At 45.4% G+C, this 23,956-nt stretch overlaps 1 protein-coding gene and 1 pseudogene across 10 annotated transcripts in view; both read right to left on the bottom strand.

The window, feature by feature from the left end:
* PPFIA1 (PPFI scaffold protein A1) overlaps window positions 1-23,956 on the bottom strand; it is a 922,132-nt gene that overhangs the window by 709,091 nt on the left and 189,085 nt on the right. For all 10 annotated transcript variants that reach the window (XM_086959570.1, XM_086959566.1, XM_086959563.1 and 7 more), the window contains exon 5: window positions 7,105-7,179. In XM_086959570.1, the coding sequence (XP_086815696.1) occupies window positions 7,105-7,179 (75 nt within the window). The remainder of the gene's footprint in view (window positions 1-7,104; window positions 7,180-23,956) is intronic.
* Window positions 8,081-8,480, bottom strand: LOC147729259 (large ribosomal subunit protein eL31 pseudogene; annotated as a pseudogene).

The raw sequence follows: 23,956 nt of genomic DNA on the forward strand, positions 1-23,956 counted from the left end.
AGCCAAACTCAAAGACGAGAGGTTGGGGTGCAACATCTGCCCCCTGAACTTTGCGAGAAGGTCCGGCCTGCAAGGCCTCCGTATGAGAGGACGGAGAGACCGGAGAAGCAGGTCCGTGAACCACCACTGTCTGGGCCATTCCGGGGCAATCAGGAACATCCGCGCCCTGGACTGGGACAGCTTGATGAACACCGCCGGAATCAAGGGAAAGGGTGGAAAAGCGTACAAAAAGCTGTTCGACCAGTTAATCCAGAACGCATTCCCCAGCTTCCCCACAGGCAGTACCTGGAGGCGAAGTCTCGGCATTCGCCGAAGACTTCTCCTAGTACTTCGTCGTTTATGACCCATTCGTGGTCTTCCTGAATCAGTCTGCTCAGCACGTCTGCCTGAACATTCTGCACACCCGGCAGATGGGTAGCCGTTAGAGTCAGTCGCCCGATCGCCCGCGCCTCCTGCGACAGAGTGCGCGATCTCGAACCCCCCTGCTTGTTGAGGTAATACATTGTGGTCATATCGTCCGTCTGTACAAGCAGAGAGTTGGTCTGGAAGGACGGAAGAAACGCCTTCAGTGCCAAGTGAACAGCTCTGAGTTCCCAGAAAATGATGTGATACGTGGACTCCATCGGGGACCACGTTCCTTGTATCTGCAAGTCTCCGGAAAGCGCCCCCCAGCCGTGGGGAGACGCATCCGTCACGACAGTCTGTGTGGAAATGTCCTTGTGAAAGGGAACCCCTCTTAGGAGATTCTCCGCTGAACACTACCACTTCAGAGACTGAAGAGCACGCAGAGACAGTCGTATCTTGTCGCCCAAGGATCCTTTCCTCTAATCCCACTGATCCTCCAAGCACTCCTGCAAAGGTCTCATCAGCAGCCGTGCGTGTGGCGTGAGGAATATACAAGAGGCCATCGACCCCAGTAGAGAAGACACCGTCTCCACTGTCGTAGATGGGGCGGTCACAAGAGCCTGAGCCTTCCTAAGGGGAGATAATCGACTCTCCTCCGAAGGAGACACGCTTGCTGACAGCGTATTGACGGAGGCTCCCAAGTACTGTATGCACTGGACCGGAATGGGGACAGACTTGGACATGTTGATGTGCAACCCGCAACCCCAGCTCGTTCAAGAGAACGCACGTCCTCTGGAAGTGAGCCTGAGCTTCCGAGAAGGAGGAGGCCTTGATCAACCAATCGTCCAGGCACGGTTAGAGAAGCCACCTCGTTTTTCCTCAGGCGTGCAGCTACCACTGCCATGCATTTCGAGAATGGTCTGGGCGCAGACTTCAGCCCGACTGGCAGTACTGTGTACTGATAATGATGGGCGCGGACTTGGAATCGCAGGAACTTCCTGTGTGCAATGAGCACATGGGAGTATGCATCCTGTAGATCTATGGCACCAAGCTAATCTCCCTGTTGCAGCTGAGTATAAACCTGATGCAACGACAGCATGCGAAATTCCTCTACTGCGAATCCACTTGTTTGCTTGTCGCAAATCCAGAATGGGCCTGAGCTCGTTCCTGTCCTTCTCGTGAACCAGAAAGAACCGGGAGTACAGACCTCTCCCCCTTTGAGACAGAGGTACGTCCTCTATCGCCCTTGTCCTAAACAGGATAACGGCCTCTGCTTAGAGCTCGCGCAGCTGAAACCGCGAGCCGACCGGAGGAAGTGCTGGAGGAGGGCCGATGAACCGAAGACTGACTTAGACCCAGCCGGCCTTTGTTCGCCGAGGAGCAACAAGATCTCCCGCGTATGCCCACAATATACTTGTAAAGCATTAAATGGCGGCCCGGGACCACCGGCAACTCCTGGGAGGAAAAACACCGCTAGAAAGGGCAGAAGGCCTCAGGCTGTTCTCCATGCCCCAAACCTACAGCCGTCCAAAAGTCTCCGATTCAGAATCCATTAGGGCCACTCACTACTCTCATGGCAGCCCAAGGGTTGCCCAAAGAACGGGAGAGTAGAAGCACACTGCTGAGCCGTAGGCTGCAGAGACGTCAGGCGAATAAAAGTATGGCAACGTAGGACAAACCCACAATACCTGGGGGTCGGCAGGAGAGAAAACTTCGCTCCGACACCGACGCCTAGATCCGAAACTATCAGGCCCATTAGACCACCTCTTGTAAGGCTTCCCTCCTGTCTCTCGGCAGAGGAACCACAAATCGGTGAAGAAAACCCCCCCACAGAGGGATCTCACAACAACGGTCCAACAACAGCGGGCCACAGCGCGAGGTCTACATGCCGCCACCCCTGCGACCAAGTCAGGAGCACGGTCGGAGCCAGAACCTCCTGTCAGGCGGTAGTGGACGAAAGGTAAGTCCCGCCAGCCAGTAAAGAGTCGGAGAGGGACTCCCCGTACTCATGGCAGACGCATCCCTGGCATCAAGGCACGGAGGTTCGCAGACTGAGGGGCAAAAGGCCCCTGGGGTGGTGGACGGAAGAGGGAACCGAGAGGATTCCGAAACATCCCCGGTGGTCTCACCAGTAGTGGTTGAGCAGGAGGCGACCTAGCAGATGTGCAGTCATGCAAGCACTCAAAACTAAGCAAACAGACAAACGTCCCTTGCGTACACGTGGTGAGTAACCACAAACTCCCCATCAGAAGGGTTCCTCGACGCTGATCAACTGCTCTGCGTTGTGAGTGGAAGGTGCCGGGAACACAAAGTCCCCTCCTACGACGGGAGGCTCACCAAGGAGCGAGGCCTGGAACAAGACCCAGGCGTCAAGAGCCGGCAGTACTCTGCGGCTGTAACCCATGACGCCGACCTCACTACGACGTCCCCATCACTAAGACAGTGACTGTCTCTACGACAACCAACACTCAGACGTCAAAATGTCACTAGGTGTCAAACACAGACGCCGAGCCATCCCTAACGGTGACGTCCGGACCCAACGGAAGAGGGCAGAGCCCAAGTGACCAATGCCTCAAAAGGAGCAGCACTGCTCCATGACGTCGAGCCTCACCGCTCCATGACGTCGAGCCTCACCGCACTCCATGACGTCGAGGCACTCCATGACGTCGAGGCACTCCATGACGTCGAGGCACTCCATGACGTCGAGGCACTCCATGACGTCGAGGCACTCCATGACGTCGAGGCACTCCATGACGTCGAGGCACTCCATGACGTCGAGGCACTCCATGACGTCGAGGCACTCCATGACGTCGAGGCACTCCATGACGTCGAGGCACTCCATGACGTCGAGGCACTCCATGACGTCGAGGCACTCCATGACGTCGAGGCACTCCATGACGTCGAGGCACTCCATGACGTCGAGGCACTCCATGACGTCGAGGCACTCCATGACGTCGACGTCGAGGCACTCCATGACGTCGACGTCGAGGCACTCCATGACGTCGACGTCGAGGCACTCCATGACGTCGACGTCGAGGCACTCCATGACGTCGACGTCGAGGCACTCCATGACGTCGACGTCGAGGCACTCCATGACGTCGACGTCGAGGCACTCCATGACGTCGACGTCGAGGCACTCCATGACGTCGACGTCGAGGCACTCCATGACGTCGACGTCGAGGCACTCCATGACGTAGACGTCGAGGCACTCCATGACGTCGACGTCGAGGCACTCCATGACGTCGACGTCGAGGCACTCCATGACGTCGACGTCGAGGCACTCCATGACGTCGACGTCGAGGCACTCCATGACGTCGACGTCGAGGCACTCCATGACGTAGACGTCGAGGCACTCCATGACGTCGACGTCGAGGCACTCCATGACGTCGACGTCGAGGCACTCCATGACGTCGACGTCGAGGCACTCCATGACGTTGACGTCGAGGCACTCCATGACGTTGACGTCGAGGCACTCCATGACGTTGACGTCGAGGCACTCCATGACGTTGACGTCGAGGCACTCCATGACGTCCAGGCACTCCACGACGGCCCCAACGCCGACTGGAACCGCGTCGTAGCTCATACGTGCCCTCACTGGGGATAACCCCAGAGATTACAGCATGGGACTCGGTAGAGGACCCACCCTCACCTCACCCAGAGGCTGAAGATGCCTTCAAACTCCTCTGTTTGAAACCTGGAAGCCGAAGCCCCCTAGAAAAGAAGGTACAGAGAAGACAGGTGTCCAAAGACACAGGCAAGCACAGAGTACAAACCCTGTGAGCTTCAGCTTTGGCCTTCAGTTCAGCTGCAGACAAAGCACATGTCAGACTGGAAATAGTCTAAAGACAAGAAGACTAAAGAAATTCTGCCAAAAAAACACAGCAGAATGCAGATAAAGGCCAAAGACGTCGAGTGAAGCTAAAAAAATCCAAAAATATCACAAAAATAGTATAGAAAAAGCTCAGCAAAGAAGAGCTAATGCTCCAGGGTCCTGCTAGCAGGAGCAGGAAAAAAGAAGTGAAGGTGGAAGGGACCTGCACTGCATTCTGGGATACTGTGAGGCTTCTGGAAAGTTCTCTTAAAGGCACAGTATCATGTTTTGAGCCACATAATGGCAGCCTATGGGGCTTGTCTGTCCACTCCTTCCTCTCTATCATTCCAGAGGGTTTTGCTGTTAAAAGCAAGGTTTTTCTCTGTGGAAAACCCTGGACAGGCTGTGCTGTTGTGGTTTTTGGTGGAATTTCCAGTTGAAGTATTGGACAGTGTAGCCTGTGGATATAGGCTGCATTATCTGTCTTTAAATTCTCTCTTAAGTGTCTATGCAGGTCTGCATGTTTCGACAGCTTAAGAGATTATTTTTGATTGCTCCGGGGTCCGCGCACATGGGCGGGACTATTCACTAGATTATGACTATACACAGAGATCCCCTACTACAGAATAAAAGGTCCATGGTAGACTGTCTACGCTGAAGCAAGGGGAAATTCTTCTGTACTGGAGGTGGCACAAGAGCTATGAAGGCTACAAAGGGGCAAGAGGCATCAAACCTGGAGATGAAACCAAGGATTCCGCAGACGAAGCTGCAGCCGTTGATAAGATACATAGTTAAAGCTCTGTCTGCAAAGGTTTCAGTGGCGTTGACAATGTAACTGTCGACGAGGCAGAAGTAGAGGCAGCCGTCGATGAGGCAGCTGGATCCTTGGAGGCAGTCGACAGTTTTGTCGACGAATGCTTCTTTTTTGTTGACAACGAAGAGGGGAGGCGGTAGACGAATGAGGCCTCACAGTCACCGACTACAGCATCTATGGCGAAGACACCAACATCATCATTGCAGGTTGAGGAGAAGAGAAGGTGGAAGTCGTTGTCATAGTTGTGACAACAGAGGAATTCGTGGAAGGAGGAATAGACAACAAGCACGTCGACGAGATGCTAATTTTCTGAGGCAAAAGTCGCTCAGGGCGAAACTTAGATGCTTGAGACTTAGATCTCGGAAGCGTAGAGGTTGGAGACTGACCCTTAGGAATAGCCCCTTTTGATGAGGAAGGCTGGTCTTCATGCTTAGAAGTGTGGTGTTTCTACCGCACCTTAGCCTTGGGAGATGCTATCTCCGCCTCACCAGCCCTTTTCTTAGAGGCAACAGTCTTGAGAGAGGAATCACTCTCAATCTGACAGGTGGTTATCCACTGTCTTGAGCTTCTGCAGCAACAGAAGAAGACGCCCCTCTTCTTTTGAGGAAACGTCCTACATATTTTACAATATCTCACCTGATGGTCAGGGTGGAGGCCGTAGATGCACTTTTTGTGTGGGTCCTCAGAATAAAGTTGTAGTTTCCCACAAGACTAACAGTGTCTGAAGAGTGATCTCTTTGTAGCGGACATTATAGTAAAGATGTTGTGAAGAATTCCTGTAGAAAGAGTTGAAGTACTGAGAAAAGCTCAGGGAGACTTCCTTCACACAACGGGAGGTAGAAAATCTGAAAGTCTGAGCCTCTGGGGAGAAGGTTCTAGAGGGTGCTGTCGCCTGATTGGCTGCAGTTTGGACTATATCCAATGCCTTTAACAAGTTATTAAAGTGACAGGTTTTTTCCTATTGATTTCTATGATATAATACTTCTTATGGATCTTTTAGCTATACTACTGATATACCATGGAGATTTTGCTTTTTTATGTACCGTGGAACTTCAACTAGGACGACGGGGAATGATTAATACATGTGAATCTATGAAAGATATCCCAATACTGGCGAATTGCTCTTCCACTCATTTAGAAAACAAAATAATCTTTACTGTTTAGAAAAGCTCTCAAACCTTACTCAACTTTTCTACAAAGATCACTTCTTATTCTTTTTTCATACAAATTGATTATTTCCGAAAGTAACATTGCCTAAATACATACAATACACCACACACTATTACAGGCATAATAAGAAAACTAGATAAAAATAGCGAAGTTGATAATGCTCTGGTGCACTACAAGGAATATTAATTCATAATGTTATCTAAAAATTGATAATAGAAGGAGAAAGAGCTACAGCAGCTTTGCAATCGATTATATGCATGTATGAAGTGCAAATGCTTTTAGAACACTTAGATTATACGCTTTTAAATCATTTGAACCTCATAGGATTAGGTACACTAAACAAACAAGAGGGGCTACAAGAAACCCAACAGTATCACTAAAAAATAGAAATTATGCTTTGTATCATATGTCTAATACACTTTTAAAGGTCTGCAACTACTAGTTGTGCTAGATGTATGCTCTCAGGTGTTACATAGCGACAACCTTATAAAATCAGTTACACTTCCTTTTTCTATTACAGAGTCTAGTGACAAAAATCCCATGGGTGGCTGTATTGTGCTTTATAAGAATGTAATTCTTTCATGCTTTCATATTATGCTGAGGGGTTTAGCTTAGGAGGTGTAGAGTCAAAGTGGTGACAGTACATGCATTGGGGGCGAGTTCACATTGTAGCTTACAATGAGTGTGGAAGAAGATAAATGATAGAAAGTGATACTCCTTGCCCAGAGGTATGGAAATGCCCAACAGCAATACATTTGGAAAAAGAGCAAATCACATGCAAAAATGTTACTTTTAAGGGATATTGGCTCTCTGTGGAAAAAAATTTATAAAGTATGTTCTGGGATGAAAATGTGTTCATAAATAGGAAAAGAATACGTTAAATACAATTAAGTACATATAACGACTTCTATGAAATCAATGTATTAAAATTAACTAAATGTCTATAGGTATCAAAGAGACCTACTTCTTTATGAGTAGCTCCGAGTTCTTCTTCCAATAAGCTACACCTTTCTAGTGCTACACGCAATCTTTCTCTCACCTGAAAAACAAAGCCATTATCACATATTTAGCTTACTAGTCACAATAAAGGGGTTTACCATATTACAACTAGAGGCACTATAGAAGAGTACGGTTGACTCTTCTTGACCTACCTATAGCTCATTCCATCAAGGACCAAAAACAATATATGGCTACAATGCTGAACGTTTTTTTAAAAACAAATGAATACAGTGCGAGTGGTTACAACACTTTAAAGGTAGTGTAGAGAATTAAATAAACAGCTCTCTTCTCACAGTCACGGATCTCTAACAATTATCCTAATAAATACTGTCATGTGTGTGTTGTAAAAGAACATTAGTAAGTAGGTGTTTCCGATTCTGGGTTAGCATGACATGGGGGCAGAGAGGAGAAGTAACACAGTAGGTGGACACTGCAGCGGGAGCTGTGCTCTCCAGGCTCAAATATATTCTTGTGCTTTGGATTGTTGACTGGAAACTTTTAAAGGTGTACCAAAAACTCTTAAATGTAATCCAGAGTCTTGAAGGGGATGAGAGGTAGGAAATATATGAAGCATTCTGAAAAATTTAAAACAGCGGCGTGTCTATGGCGGTAATAGTCCTACACTCTTTCTAGGACCATTACCTCCAGACACCCACACTATTATTAATTTTAATCATACACTCAATATACATTGGGGATTATCCATGATTTGTAGTTTAAACAAGAAGGATACCTTTTGTGGAGATTTGTAATAGAATTCCAACCTGCTGTAGCAGACACAGAATTTATTATGTCAATTATAACACCTTTGCATACACATGAATGCACAAGTTCAAGATATGGTCACAAGTGCTGGTAGAAACCACTTTCTGGAAGCATTCTTTAGTCTTAGAGTAATTTTCTTTTTTTTTTCTTATTTTTTTTAATTTTTTGACTTTTATTTCAACACAGAAGAACTTCAGTTTTCATCAACGTTAACTGTCTGGAGACCTTTAAATGTGGTGACTGGTACGTAAGTGACCAATGTGTATAGCTTATTGGGTGAATCTTCATCCTCATTGCGTTTCCTGGAGAAGCGCACACGCATGCGGTATGGAACATTCCCGATTCCTTTAGGCCAAACAGCTTTGTTCAGCCTGGTGTCTATGCGCACATCTGGAGTTCCCATTTCCTTAACTGCAAATTTACGAATTGCTTTCAGAGCACGGGGTGCACGCCGCTTGAACCAAACTCCATGGATTTGTTTGTGGACATTGATTGTGTATTCCCTGGTAACCACCTCATTGATGGCAGATCTGCCTTTCTTCTTCTAACCCCTTTCTTAGCAGGAGCCATTTCGAAGCAGAGTCAATGACGGAAAAAAGCTCTTTGAGTAATTTTCAAAATTCGGAATTCAATGTCTCACTACTTTGTGAGGGAGCCAAGGATTTCAGGCCAGATTTCCTCAACATTCCCTGCTGCCATTTATTTTTGTATTAACATTTGGGAGTACACAGGTAATATTTGTTTTTCACCAGCTGGTAATATTGGAGCCCCCAATGGTCAAGGCACTTCTATAATGGATGTCCTCTGCAGTGCGATTACAATTTTTACATCTGCTTTTTTTTCCATATGTTACATATTTTTGGAAGTCTTGACCAATTCCATGGAGAAAGAAAATTAAATTAGTAGAAATGTCTCAATTAGCCCTCCCTCAAGTATTCTGGCAAAATTGTGGCGAACCGTCTATAGAATGGAGGAAATAACTTTCTAAATAGTATTTTTCTGACATCAACGTAGGGGTGTAATGTCAGTCTTGCAAAGGAAAAAGAAGCTTACCACATTATGCAGTACCTCAGGAAATTCAAGTTTATAATGAGATGATCAAAGGAGCTCCATCTGCTGATCCTAATTATTTAATGGTATACTTCTAAATTGTGATAATTATGTTGCTACAAAAGTTTACATTTTCAGATTAAACAGGAAAGGCAAGAGCCAACTGATAACTATGTCACAGCAATAAGGAACATGGCCATCAAGTGTAAATTTGAAGGTTTAGGAGAAGATCTTTTAGATGAAGTTGAAATGTATGTTTCAAAATACTACAACTTCGAAACTTCTATAGATTAAAAGGAAAATACATTTTAGCTATTGTTTACAAAGCAGAAATGCCTTGAGGGTGTGAAAATGTGTTGAATGAAGTTTGAGACCAAAGATAGTGTTTATGATGCAACTGGAAGGGTGCTGAATCAAAGCAATAAAATTCACTTATCAGGGGCATAAATTGGGTATGGATAGTATAGGTAAGCACCTAGATGTTATAGGTGTGATACCAAGGATTAGTTGTCATACAGTTTGCATACAGCATGTTGTATTCAGTTCTTAAACAGAAATGTATTGTGTGAGGTGACTTATGCAAAAGTATGCATAAAAAGAAATGACAGAATTGTGTGTTAAATGCCCTTGTAAAGAAATGTTATGAATGAGAAAGCCACACGGATGTGGAACAGCACAACAATTATTGAAAAGAAAACAATACGGAGTGTTGCATCGCCATCAAAGGGTTGGTTTAAAAATAGATTCAGATTCCTGCTCTCCTTACACAGCTGTGAATGTAGTGGTGTGGTAGGATACGTTTGTAAAGATGATTGAAGTAAGACTGTGCACCGGACATTCATATTGGAAGAATATAGTGAGGAGACTGATATGTTAAGAAACACAACATTTGGGTTTAGATCAAAGAACAGGAAAATTGTTAGTAAGTTACATGTGAATAAGAAAAGACCATATGTTTTGGGATGATATGGCCAAGGCAATCTTCACATTGTTTTGTATTTCAATAGTACAAAAATAGTACAAAATAGGTATGGATTGTGAAGGTGAGAATACGGGGAAATCTAGGTTGCAGAAATTTCCTAATGTTTTTAATGGCAGTATAGGAACAAGGAGTACTTTTGAGCATAGGTTGTTGAAGGAAGTTAAACAAAAAAGGCATTAGGAGAGACAAATTCTAAATTTTTTGAGGGAGGTAGTATCTAATTATCTAGGGAAATGAATGCACGCACATACACCTGAGCCTGTGGCTGCTTCGGATTGAATGTCCCTTTGTTTATAGCGAGTAACAGCAAAGAAAAAAGGAGTGCATACTTTTGAGAACAAAATAATATCATTATCAAAAGATTTCCTTTACCAAGATTTGTGGAATTGATAGCAGTGGGTAAGTTTACCAAATGTTCTCAATTTTCTATTAATCTTCCACATATCACGTGAAGCCTCTGGAAACCAGTCAGAAATAACACCTGATAGTTACTTCTAGTACAGGCCGATTCCCTTTGGGCTGGCTGCTGAAGTATTTCAGCACGCAATGTTTCACTTGTTTGGAAATAATTTGAGAATCAAATTTTTCCAATATGTCGATAATCAGACTTGTCCAAGCTTTAGTAGTGAGAAGAAAGAAAATGAATGTAAGAGAAATTGTACATATTCTTAAGCATAAGAGACTTAATGTGGAGTAATCACAGGGTAAGTCTGCAAAACGTAGCGTGATGTATTTAGGGCACGTTGTTTGTGAAGATGGGGTGAAAACAAAATAAGATTTGGTTGATGCGATTGCTAATATACAATCCTTTTTAGGCCCGTCTTAGATTTACACAAGATATGCTCTAACCTTTGCGGAGAAAACGTGTCATATAAGACAGTTGCTCAAGAATATAACATTTTTCTGAGAGAAGCATGAACTGGGCTTTGGATTTCTCTACTTCGGGGGTGGGGGGAGAAGAGGTATGAATTACTGTACCATTGCATTAGATCCTTTGTTTTCTCGCCTATTGGTGTATGTATCCATTGAAGATATAATGACTGGATATCTTACGATTGCTGTATGTGCAACCATGGTTATGGTTTTGTAAGTTGTATATTTTCCATGAGAATTCAATAAAAAGAATGTTAATTTTTTTTTACAAAAAGAATACTTTTTTGTTAACTTGTGGGCCAAAAATAATTAAATTTAGTTAAAAATGCTATTGTGGGTTCTTCTGCACCAGAGGGTTTGGATCCTGCGGCTACCAATATTATAAATAGAATTGCCAATAGCAAGAGACAGGGCGCAGTTTGTTGCAGACTGATAGAGGTGTCAAGGAGGTGATTGCTTACTCTTCCAGAAGAAAAAATGTCCATTATGGGGTGTGAAATTCTTGAAGGACACTGGAATATTTTTGACCGTCTGTATCACTCGTTATCAGGAGTGATGCAAACCCATGGTAAAAATGTTAACCGCAGAAGGTAGAGAATTAGCCTGTTAAATTTGCTAGAATATCAATGCGATTGCAACATTTTATGAATTTAGTTACGTACCACGGAAAGAAAAACGTCATTGCCAACTTCCTCTCAAAAAACGTGCAACAAGTGACTGGAGGAGTGCTCGTAGTTTGTCTAACCACTGGTAATGACTCGAAGTAGCATTCAAATCCATTGTTCTTTTGCCCACCGTGCCGTCTCAGTTTGCAAGCATTTCTCCATCACCTTTGATGTTTTCCTCCCAATGAGGACAACCCCTCTACAGAAATGTATGGATGATATTTGGAATGCAATCCAGGTGGCATTTGTACAGGATAGTAGGTTTTCAGCCATAAAGTTGAATTATTACAAGAGATTGAGAAGTATGTGAGTGATGGTTAACCCTGCAAGGATAACTTGAGTACAACTAAGAAGCATTTTGGGAAGTACAACAAGTAGTGTCGATTGACATACATTTTTTGTGAAGAGAGGTGAAAAGATTTTGCCATCTAAGTTGTTCTAGAAAAAGATAGTTACAATGGGCCATTTTGGTATTCCAAGATCCAAGCTAGCTGTCAAGGGGTTTCATTGAGAGCAGGGTGTCGACAACATGGTGGAAAGAATGCTAAGGAAGTACAATTTATGCTTTGTGGCTGATAAATCGCAGAAGACCCTGAAGCCTCCTATGTGGGTAATTGCAATCCCTCATGATACTTGGGAGTGTGTGGTGATAGATATTCTCGGACCAGTGCATATTTCACAGAACTAGGTCATTACTCTAATTTATGTTGTTTCACGCTCCTAAACACCAACCTTATGAGAGTAAGCCTTCCCTCGCTCTACCAACCAGACCACAGAACTCAACAAACGGGAAGACCAAAAAAAGGGAGGGGGGTGCATGACGGGGGAGCAGTTTACCTCATAGAGAACTGGAAATATAGGAAATAAAGACAGTAAGGGAGGAAAAACCTACTGAAAACCTACAGGGCAGTTAAAATTGCCCTCACCCTCTATATAGTGGCTTGCTTCATCTGAGGGCCGCTAAAACACCCTGGCGCATACCAACACTCGGGGTGGCGTGCATCTTTTTCATGAGAGGAATCCAGATTACAGAGAGAGACAATATTTAAAAAGGTCTAAGTTGGTGCCCCCATCTCTATTTATTATGGGCCCCCTTAGCAGGGTCAAAAAAAATTAATGAGCGGGTATATCTGAGAAGCTACATCTCTATTACCCTGTCTGCATATATCGACATGTTTCAGCCTATGCTGGCCTTCTTCATGATACAGATCCATTATTAAAGTCCTGTTCACTACTAGATGACTGGGGGGGGGATAAGTATATTACAACGTGTACCTTTAGTAGACACACTCAGGATGCATACCAGAGTATTCACAATACTGCCCCAAACTCCGGCCAGAGTGGGAACGTCGCCCGATAGCCACACTTTTGTCAGGGTGAGGAGCCTCCATCCATGCCAACCTACACACTCCGACGCTCATATTTTCATGCAGGCCAGAGATCATAAAAGTCGGTTTACCCGTCAACAAATTGAATGATACTGGAGTCCAATTTACATTCAGCACCAGTTTCATAGAGCAGAAGTCATGCAAAGGACTACATCGCTGTACAATTTGAGTGATAATGAAATGACCGATACTACAGGGATATTAACAATGATCTACCTAATGATTACGGGAAATGAAGATTGGAAATTACCAACGCGTGAGCATACAGAGTATGGCATTCATCAGGCTACCTGGGTGTCCCTTTCTGAAATTATTAGAGTAAAATGTCCTAGTACAAAAGTTCCCTTCTATGGTTGTTTAATCCTTATTTCAGCTTTTGGCATGTGGAAGTGTTTAGGGATAAAAATCAGAAGCGTGCTTAAAAAGTAAAATACATTTTCTAATGACAAAAACAAAAGCAAGTGTGTTGAAATTAAAGTGCTGCAACAGTGGGTGTTTGTTAGAATTGGGATTTCTGGTTGGCTAGGGCTGGCGCCTAAGCCAGCAGAAACCACCACTTTAGTCAGGGCAAGGGAGTTATATGCTGAAGATAACCCCTGCTCACCCTCTTGGTAGCTTGGCACGAGCAGTCCGGCTTATCCCAGAGGCAATGTGTAGAGCGTTTACGCAACACACAGCAGCAACACACTAGACACACCACAAAAGAAACTCCACATAAGGTTATATAAAAAATAGCATTTGTATTTTAAACACATTAGAAACATAATCACACAAAATACACTGTGCCAACTGGTACTAAGCAATATTCACAGTGGATTATATACATGACCTGGACATTCGGGCCAGTGCCAGAACCTTTAGAAAGCACTAGTAGCACATATAAAACACAACCAGTGACTACTGGTAAAATACTGTACATAGCATTATCAACTGCAACATAAACGCATTAGGTCAGCAACACATTAGGCCTAAAAACACATTACGAATAGATCACAATGAGGAGGACACCTTAGTGACACTCACTAGGTGCATACATCACCTTTTAGGGCCCTGCGTCCTCCTGGTACACACAGGTACAACACCTGACCCCAGGCCAACTGGCCTTCCACTGGGGCTCAAATGCCCTCTGTCCAAAATGTCAGGGCGTAACTGGGGCCTTCCACTGGCCCCTTTGCTACTAATGCAGCAAACTACTGTACACAATACGCGGGGCGTGTGGTGCGTTTCACCCCTTCCTCATCAAGCAAACATGCCCGTTGTTTCAGCTGCCCGCGCTCCTGCGGTGCGGCTAGAGAAATTAGACCAGCCTCTGGAGTCCTTTTTCGGGACTGCCAAACACAAATAACCTCACATTGCAGCTGCCCTCCAACGGGCGGGTCAGCTGGAGAAACCACAGCACTGGCAAACTGTGCCCAATTTTAGCACCCGCAATGCTCTCAATGAAACCCCACTCACTGGGGTTCCTGGTAGACTCCTCTGGTCACAGGGTGAAGGCGGGACAGGCACCGATAATGTTCCTCGACCGGCCCCTCTCCTGGGGCCTCTCGGGACCCGCCCCTCTCTCTCTACGAGGCGGCAAGGAAGCATCTAGTAGCATAAAGGCGGGGTGGGCTCCCCGCCTTTATGCTACTCCACTTACAGGAGCACAAAACCAGCGGGATGGGCTTCCGCGTCCTTCCCGCAGCGCAGAGGGGAATGCCCACACCAAGATTCCCTCTGGCCCAGCGCTGCCTGCAACCAAAGTTTCTCTTATCCTGGGACAATGAAGAAGATGATCGCAGTGCTCATGAGGCGCTTAAGCCCCCAAAAAGGTTTCAGGGCAAAAGGCTGGGTCCAGGCAGGCCAGCTCTCAGGGTCCTCCAGAAGGGAGGCAGTCTTTCATGACGGTTCCTCCTAGGGCCCAGCAGCAGCAAGTCCCCCTAGCACAAGGAAGCACAACCAAAACATGGGGTCACAGCCCCAGTACTTATACAGCATTTTCGTTTGTCTGCGCTGGTATAGGGCTTAGGGAACCAGCCTCCACTGGTTCGGGGGGGACGGGGGGGGGGGGGGGGTTTGGGAGCACACTGTTTACAGGGCTCCTCTTCCCCTTTGTCAGGTTGGGGCTCTGTCATCAGACACTCAAAAGGGGGGCGGAGCCAGCATGCACCTAGGCAGGGATGGACCCATTCAGGGTCAGGGGACTACTCCTCCCACTACTCCAAATGCAGATCCCCTATTCAGCATAGCGCCGACTCATCCTACCCTCCCTGGAGCCACACACATGCTCATGTGGAGTACAAGGGAGAAGATCAATTCTATGAGTCAAGGGTAGCTGCAGAAGTTCTTCGGAGGGCTGTAAGATTGAGTGATAGTAGAGTGTGGAATCTCAACTGTGTAGCAGTTAGATGGGTTAGTGCTGAGGAAAATGCCAAGCACATGGTACTGATGGATTTTACTGGTTGTTTGAATATTCTGTCCCTTCTCATCTAGTATCAACAAGCAAGCTAAATGATGTGTAACAAGAGACTTTGGAGTGATGAGGAAAGAAAAAGTTCAATCACTACACAAAGCGATGTACAGAGAAGTTTGTGTACTCAGATGATCAGTTAGGCTGGAGTAACACTCAAATTAAGTGCATCATTTCATGTCGGTGGTGGTGCGGAGGACTGGAAGATTCTTCATCTACACCTTCTATAGAAATGGATATTGTTGAAGTTCTTAAGACTGAATTATCAAATGGAAAACGTAGGCGGATCTTGCGTTTATGGTTAAAAGATTATTACACTGTTTATAGGATAGGGGAGGTGAGGGGTAAGTTGTATGAGTTGCTAGCAGACTAGTTCTTGTAATCAAACGTAATGTAAATTGTAAATTGTGTTAGTGAACATTGTTTCTTGATGGGGATGTAGTGTGGGTGATGTAATCAAATGTTAGTAAGAGGGTAATTCCGGATTCTAGTTTGGGATGACATGGTTTGTGAATAAAGCTCAAACTCATTCTTGTGCCGTGGTTCTTGGGGCAGAGCCTTTGATGACATCAGCCTGGGTTTTGAGATCTACTGTGACATCATTCACCAGAAGACCCCTTAAAGGGGGACAATCATTGCAGCATGGGTGTTTCCTACACAAACTGGTATATTACAGAGCATAGGATTTTGAGACACAAGGAGTGTAACCCATTTGCTCAGGATTTTGCATAAAGACTCAGTTTTCCTTGAATTCACTAATTCTAAGAGTGCTTCTAAAAACTTGAGACTCTTGCTTTCTTAACTTGTAAACATTTACGCTTATGGATGGATAGTCAGTCTATATTTCTGCATGCAGATACAAAAACAAAGTGTATGTGTTCCCTGTGAAGAAACCCCTTTATAATCTAGGGGTGGACACAACTCGGGGAGTAACATGAAAACGCAGAGATTCCATGGAGTTTCACAAAACATTGGGTGTAAACGGCATGTTGTGCTCATTTTTAGCAGCGGGAGCTTGTTCCATGAAGCATAATCATCATGACTGGCACCACGCGGTGAGCAAGCGAGCACCGCTTCTTTACTGCTGTGTGGGTAGATTTTCTACTGTACCTGCGGCGGTTAGCAGAGTTTGTCCGGAATTCCCCATTACAAGCGTAAAGCTAAGAGTTCACACTGCACACTCCACCGGCGGAACAGAATTTATTTCCCACCTCTACTATATTTCCACCAATTATTACAATGTTCCTTCGTCCCTGCCACACTTGGGTGAGTACTTATTCCTGTACTTGGCAGGAGTAAGTCCCCATCTGCATGCTTGGAAGGAATTAATCTGTCAAATCTTTGCAAATATCACCAACCTTTCCAGGATGTGGGAGTTAACGTACTTTGGCAAATGCCCATAAAACTCCAGATGAGCACATTTATCAACACAGTAAATTCTCCCATGCTGATAGTTTGAAGAGTGAGTAAATCAATTTGCAAATGCAAATTCCCATTTTGGCCGTCAGTGACGTGAACATAAGTGATGCTATTAGAAAACCTAAATGTAATGTAGGCGTACGGTTACTTCTATGATTCAGACCACGAGGCACTAGTCCAAATGTCACAATGTAACTAAACTACAGAGTTGTTCTAAGCAGAGTTGTGTGGCGCCTTAAGCGCACTCTCTCCACACCTTCTACACATGAAATGAAAATGTAATTACAAATAGTTTTGTGGAAACCTTAACAGAAGAAAAAGCTACTTACGTTTGGAAACTATCTTTCTCGTTGATTCTCTATCTGCCTAATCCTCACCTCTGAACATCCCCAAGCTGTCAGAGTGGTCCGGAAACCTCTGCAATTACTGTCCGGTGCTGGTATCAGGGTGCAGACTGCATTCAACATCTGGCACGGGGTGGTGAGGACATGACTGGGCAATATAGTTCCAGAAGCGGCACCTCGAAGCAATTTCAACTTTATTTTTGCCGACACTTCAGAGGAGTTATTGAGACGACTGACTGTCAGTAAGCCATTAGTGAAACGCAAACAGTAACTTGGTATCTTATTAGGAAGCACAGTAGGGTTCTCAAGAGAGGGAAGGAGGGACAATTTGTGCGGAATCTGCAGGTAGATAAGAGTATCAACTAGAAAGATCGCTACCAAAGGTATCTTTTTTCTTATGGATACTTCTACTTTGGTTTCTCAGCTATGACTAGGTTCCAAAGCAATATCCTCCTCGGGTGGTAGGACTGGAGAACTAAATTATTAAATAGTGTAGGACAGGCCTGGAAAATGATAATTTCTTCTCACCTCCAAGTAATAGTGTATGGTGAAACTGTAGACAAAGGACCGTGCACCTGCCTTACAGATGTCCGTTGGATATCCCTCTAGCAAGGGTTGAGGTGAAGGAATTTGCTCTGGTGAAATGAGCATTGATACGTTCAGGTGGTTCTTCCTTGGTTGGCGCATAACAGATCTTAATACATAGAATGATCCAGCAAGACTGGGATCACTTTTGCACTGATTTTCCTTATTTACTGTCAGTGTACTGACAAACAGCTTGTGGTCTGAACAAAATGCAATTGCTTGGGCAACGTAACAGCGGACTACGAGAAGCAGGTCAAGTCTGTGTAACTTCTCCTCTCCTATTTCTCGGTGAGGTGACATGAAGGGAAAAAGGATGTAATAGTGTTAGACAGCCCCAGATGGCAAGAGGATACTACCTTTGGAAGGAAATCAGCTATAGATTATCAGCAACATGAATGGAAACAATCACAAACCGACAAAGCCTGCAGCTCGCTAACCTGGCAAGCTGAGGTAATGTTAACGTGGAAATCAGTTTTAAAAGGTTCATCCTACCAACTATGCATGTGCTCAAACTCATCCCAAGAAGAGATACCAGTATCAACTAGGGACCAACTGAGGCATTATACAAGGACATTGTGGATACATTTCAGTACAATCAGATACTTCATTACCAACAGAGACTTAAAAAACAAGGAGGGTTGATCTGGTAGACACATGATATTGTACAGCGCCTAGAGATATCCCTGGACAGTAGCCTCTGCTCACTCTTGTTGTGCCAAGAACAGTGTACATTGTAGTAAATTTGAAAGGGATTTTTTTAAGGGTCAATCAAGCTCTTGGTGCACCAGGAAACAAACTTGTTCCATCTCCCCATGTAAACAAATTTTGAAGAGCAACATGCCAAAAGTAACACATCCACCACTTCCTGTAGTATCTGAAAGGTATGCTCAATTTACAGGCATGTAGGTGTAGACCGTAAAGATTAGGGTAAAGGACCTGGCCCCTTGATTAGGACAACAAATGCACTTTAAGTGGAAGATGGAGGGGTCGCAATCAACAGGCCAGTCAAGGGTAATAAGAATGACTTGGGCCAGCAATGGTGAATCTACCTCTGAATAAAATGTATGGGGAAAAGGCGTAGTGGACAGGAATCCTAATTTCTGACTAACTCATTTCTCAAAGCTCCCTGCAATAGATATTGGACTAGGGCTCCAAATGTTAGACAGTAGGCATGGTCATGAGCAGAAAAGAGGCCCCAGTGAAATGGGCCCCATAAGGCAAAAAGGTCTTCACCACATCAGACTGGTAATGCCACTCTGGGCCAGCAAGATTATATAGACCGAGACTTTGGGGCCTGGTATTCAGCTAACCTGCTAGGTGACGGACCACCAACAACTGGCAGTGCTGATGTACACAGTTCCAGAGTCTGTGCTCTTAGGAAGAAAGTCCAGACCCCGCGTACACCTGTAATGTGAGGTACCACAAATTGTTGGTTAAGAGCTGCACCGACTAAACACAAAATGCTAGGAGAAAAGTCTTGAGTGCCAACTGGATCACCCTCCTTTTCAGCATACTGTTGTGACAACTGTGCTATTCTGGGCGCAGAGACCTCTTAACCTCCAGACCCCTAAATGCATTCTCCACCTTAAGAGGAAGAATTGATTACAAACATGGCCACCACTGTAGGGGAAAGAGAATGGTCGTTTTAGTGACAGTCATCTTGTTTTTCAACCTTAACAACTGCACCATCCTTGGAGATCACAGTGGATTCATCCATATCTCTGGGATTTTGCAACCACCATCTGCAGAGACACCTCTGCAGAGTCCTCATGATCCAGCATGCATGAGTTACCAGGTGGATGCAGGAAGCCAACAGATCAAGTAACTGAGACTCACGCCTCCATCCGGAACATCAGAATCAAATGCTGAATGTACTATATACTAGAAGAGAGAGCTCCGAGTGAGATGGTATTTAGTACTGCCCTTATGAATAGGAGGCACTTTAAGCTCTATATGACATTTTGGCTGAGGTATTGAACTGGGACACTGTAACCTGTAGGTGACAGAACACCAACTCGGGAGAACTAGCCTTGATCAGCCAGTCTTCCATGTAGGGGAATACGGCTATCCTTGACTGTCTTGAGATGAGCCACCTTCACCTTTGTAAAGATTTGAGTTGCTGAGGTCAATCCAAAATGAAGCACTGAAGTGGTAATGATAGAACCCATCACAAACCTCAAGTACTACCAGTGAAGCCACAGGATCAGAATATGAAAGTACACATTCTGCAAGTCAAAAGACATCGTCCAGTGTTTGAGCTTGTGCGTCAATACAACCCTGAGCCCGGGACGACATCCTAAATAGGGCCTTCCTGAGGAACCAATTCAGGACCCGGAGATCAAGGTTTGACCACAAGCCCCAGTCCACTGGCATTCGATCTATTGGCCCTTTTGCAACTGGCTGGCCACTTTGTGCTGCAGGATTGGCCAGTGGTCCACTGAAACTAGAGAGGGATGGGGAGGTGTGGTAGACGACGGCGGAGGGGAAGTGGGTACTGCTTTTTTATAGTCCGAAAGATCCTGCAGTATGAAGTTACAGCCTTCAAGGCCTGTAGAAAAAGGGAAACTATTGGCATTGCATGCTCCTTCACCAGTAAACTACTATTGCTACCTCTACGTTGATGTAGAATAGGAGGAAGGGAGTGGTCAGGCATGGCCCCTGCCTTTTACTTTGTACTGCACCCCTCCGACTAACTCTCGCGCTCAGCTAACCCACCCCAATCCGACCTCAATCCCAGTTCTTAATCGCAACAACCGCCCTCGCCGCACCCACAATTCTTCCTCTGACCTCGACACACTCGCCCTTCTCCGCTCCTATGACCCAACACCCGAACCTCACTCAACCACACCACACCGCAACATTCCCACAATACACCCAAATCCCCTTAGACCACCTACACTAAACAGCAGATCCTCTATCCCCGATAACCTTAGAAAAATCCCTCTCTCCATAGAATCATCTAACACCCTCTACACACCCAGCCTCAAATGCACTCTTCTCAACTGCAGATCGGCCACGAAACATTCCGCCGCCATTGCTGAACTACTCTTATCACAGGACCTTGATCTTATCGTCCTGACTGAAACGTGGCTAACTGAATCCTCGACACCCATAATGGACATTCTGGTCCCTCCCAACTATCACATTATCAGGCTCGACAGAAAAGGCCAAATAGGTGGTGGAATCGCATGCATCTACAGGGACAACCTCTCTGTTCAGAAAGTCAACTCCACATCCCTACCATCCCCTACATCCTGGGAATACATCTGCCTCGACATCATTAGTGAGGGCAAACCGATATGCTCTCTTCACAGCATCTACCACCCACCCAGGGACAATCTCACCTTTTCCCAAGAAATCATGGATATGATCTCAACCAACTCCGGACGGCAGCTCACCCAAATATACCTTGGTGACTTCAATCTCCACTGGAATGACCGCAACGACGCGGTGGTAAATGGTCTTAAAAATTTCCTCGCTGCCCTTAACCTCACCCAAATATGCAACAGCCCAACCCACAAGAAAGGCTCTACCCTCGACCTGATCATCTCCAAAGAGGAATCTATCCAACTCGAATCCATCCAACCCTGTGACTGGTCAGATCATTATATTATCACATTCTTTATCAATGAAAAAGTCAAAGTCATCCCGGCTCAACTCTCCAAGCCCAAAGTCTGGAAAAGAGACTTGAAAAAACTCAAACCAGGCTCTTTGCCCCCTAACAGTTGCAATCTCTTACTCCCACCTACAGGCGCCACGGACGTCCAAACTCTGACTGACCACTATATCAATGCTATGACCTCTATAATTAATGAGGTCGCACCTATGCAGCTAAAAAGAGTCTCTACTAAAATCTCCAAACCATGGTACGACGGGAGTCTCAACGAAGATAGACGAGACATGCGAATGGCAGAACGGACCTGGAGATCAGCCCCCTCTGCAATGCACCTAAAAGATCTGAAGAAAAAGAGAAACGCCTACTTCAGGAAAATAAAACGCTCAAAATCGGACTTCTTCAGCCTCCAACTCGACCAAGCAAAAAACCGCCCGAGAAAACTGTTCGAGCTAATCAAGTCACAATCAAAAGAGCAACCGCAACCACTAAACACTGGGCGTGAGGCACCCTCCTGTGAAGACTTCGCTGCTTTCTTTATCCAAAAAACCGACAAAATAAAAAGCGATCTCCTCATTGACGCAAGCCTCTACTCCAAACCCCAATGCCTAGCACCCACTGAACCAAAAAACAATGCTACATGGTCAACCTTCAGCATATACTCGGAAGAAGAAATTGGCAAACTGCTCAGCACCCTGAAACCATCCAATCACCTCACGGACCCCCTCCCTGCCTCCGCAGTAAAAGACTTTACCCCTTTTCTTCTCCCTCTCTGGACTAAAATTATCAACAGCTCTCTCCAACAAGGCAGCATACCCAACTCCCTCAAAGTTGGCCAGGTCACACCTCTACTAAAGAAACCTACAGCCGACCCCTCGGATCTCAACAATTACCGTCCCATCACCAATATCCCCACTCTCGCCAAACTGCTGGAAAAATGCGCACAACTACAATTGTCTAAACACATTGAGCAATTCGATCTCCTCAACCCTCACCAGTCAGGCTTCCGAGCAGGACACAGCACAGAAACTGCTATGACTCACATAATTGACGACGCACTTCAAATGCTAGACCAAAACGACACCTGCCTCCTCATCCTTCTTGATCTCTCCTCAGCATTCGACACCGTCAAACATGAGAATCTACTAGAACTACTAAACACAAGAATGGGCCTATCTGGAACTGTCCTCAAGTGGTTCACTTCCTTTCTTCACAACAGGTCGCAAAAATTCAAGAGCAACAACCTGATGTCCTCGCCAATACCTGTAACGCTAGGCGTCCCCCAAGGATCTTCTCTATCCCCAACTTTGTTCAACCTAGTCATGGAGCCTCTCACCACCTTGCTACAAGCATCCAATGTACGCTTTCACATGTACGCTGATGACACCCAACTTTACCTCAAATTACAATCACCCAATGACATCCTGCTCCTGAACACAACGATCAGTTGCACCCAATCCTGGCTTGCCGATAACCACCTCAAACTCAATGCCCTGAAAACAGAGTTCCTTCTGATCTCACCTCCAGCTAAGATATCAACCACTCAACATTGGCTTAAACTCCTAACCGCACTCAATGTCCAACCCACCATCGTGGACTCAGCAAAATCTTTAGGCATAACACTCGACACTAATCTCAACATGCAGCAACATATCAGCAAGGCAACAAAGGGAGCGAACTTCCAGATCAATACTCTGAGGAAACTCAAACCCTACCTCCCGGCCAAAGACTTCCAAAATGCAGTACAAGCACTAGTCATCCCACAAATTGAATACGGCAGCACCGCCCTCTGCGGACTCCCCCTAACTACAACCGCACCACTAAAAGCTTCTCTAAATGCTGCAGCGAGACTCATCACTGGGTCAAAAAAGTACTCCCACATTACCCCTGACCTGAAATCCCTGAATTGGCTGCCTTTTGAAGGCAGAATACAGCTGAAAATCGCCTGCATGACACACAAGGCGGTACACCTAAACTCACCCGGCTACCTCGCTCAGAAGTTGACAATCTCTGGGGGAATTAGAAACACGAGAGGCACAAACAATCTCCTGCTAAAACCTCGAAGATTTCGGAAGGAAAAAACATACAAGCGCTCCTTCTCAGGAATGGCGCCTAGGATCTGGAACTCACTCCCTCCCGAAACCAGGCTGATCTCCTCCATTACACTCTTTAAAAAAGAAGTAAAAGCTATCCTCATGGCTAAATACACTTGAGCTACTATTTCGAATCCCATTAACACCTTGCACCGTTCTGTATTACATGTTTGATTCTTGACTTATTTGTATGAGTTGTTTTATCATCCACATGAGTGGTTGTGTCACTTAGTAGTACTATTATACTGTGATTTATTGAGTTACTCGTCTGAATATGCTCCCCCTTGCACCCTTCTATGTAAAGCTTGATTTGCCTGTTTGACTTTGCTCCCTCATGTACCCGTCTATGTAAAGCGCTCTGATATCTGTGAAGATCTTGTTTGCGCTATATAAAACTCTTTAAATAAATAAATAAATAAATCTGAAGTATACACTGGCTACTTTTTGAGGAAGGTTTCACAAATACAGGTAGGTTTCTTAAAGAGGCGACAGGACACAGAGCTAGCCTACAAACCCAAGGTGAATTTGGTCGCCTTGCCTTTTTTTTAAGGTGATCCTGGTCTGCATTTGCTTTTTAACCAAATGTTTCTA

This window comes from Lissotriton vulgaris, chromosome 2_2 (genome assembly GCF_964263255.1).
Source record: "Lissotriton vulgaris chromosome 2_2, aLisVul1.2, whole genome shotgun sequence".
NCBI classification, from domain to species: domain Eukaryota; kingdom Metazoa; phylum Chordata; class Amphibia; order Caudata; family Salamandridae; genus Lissotriton; species Lissotriton vulgaris.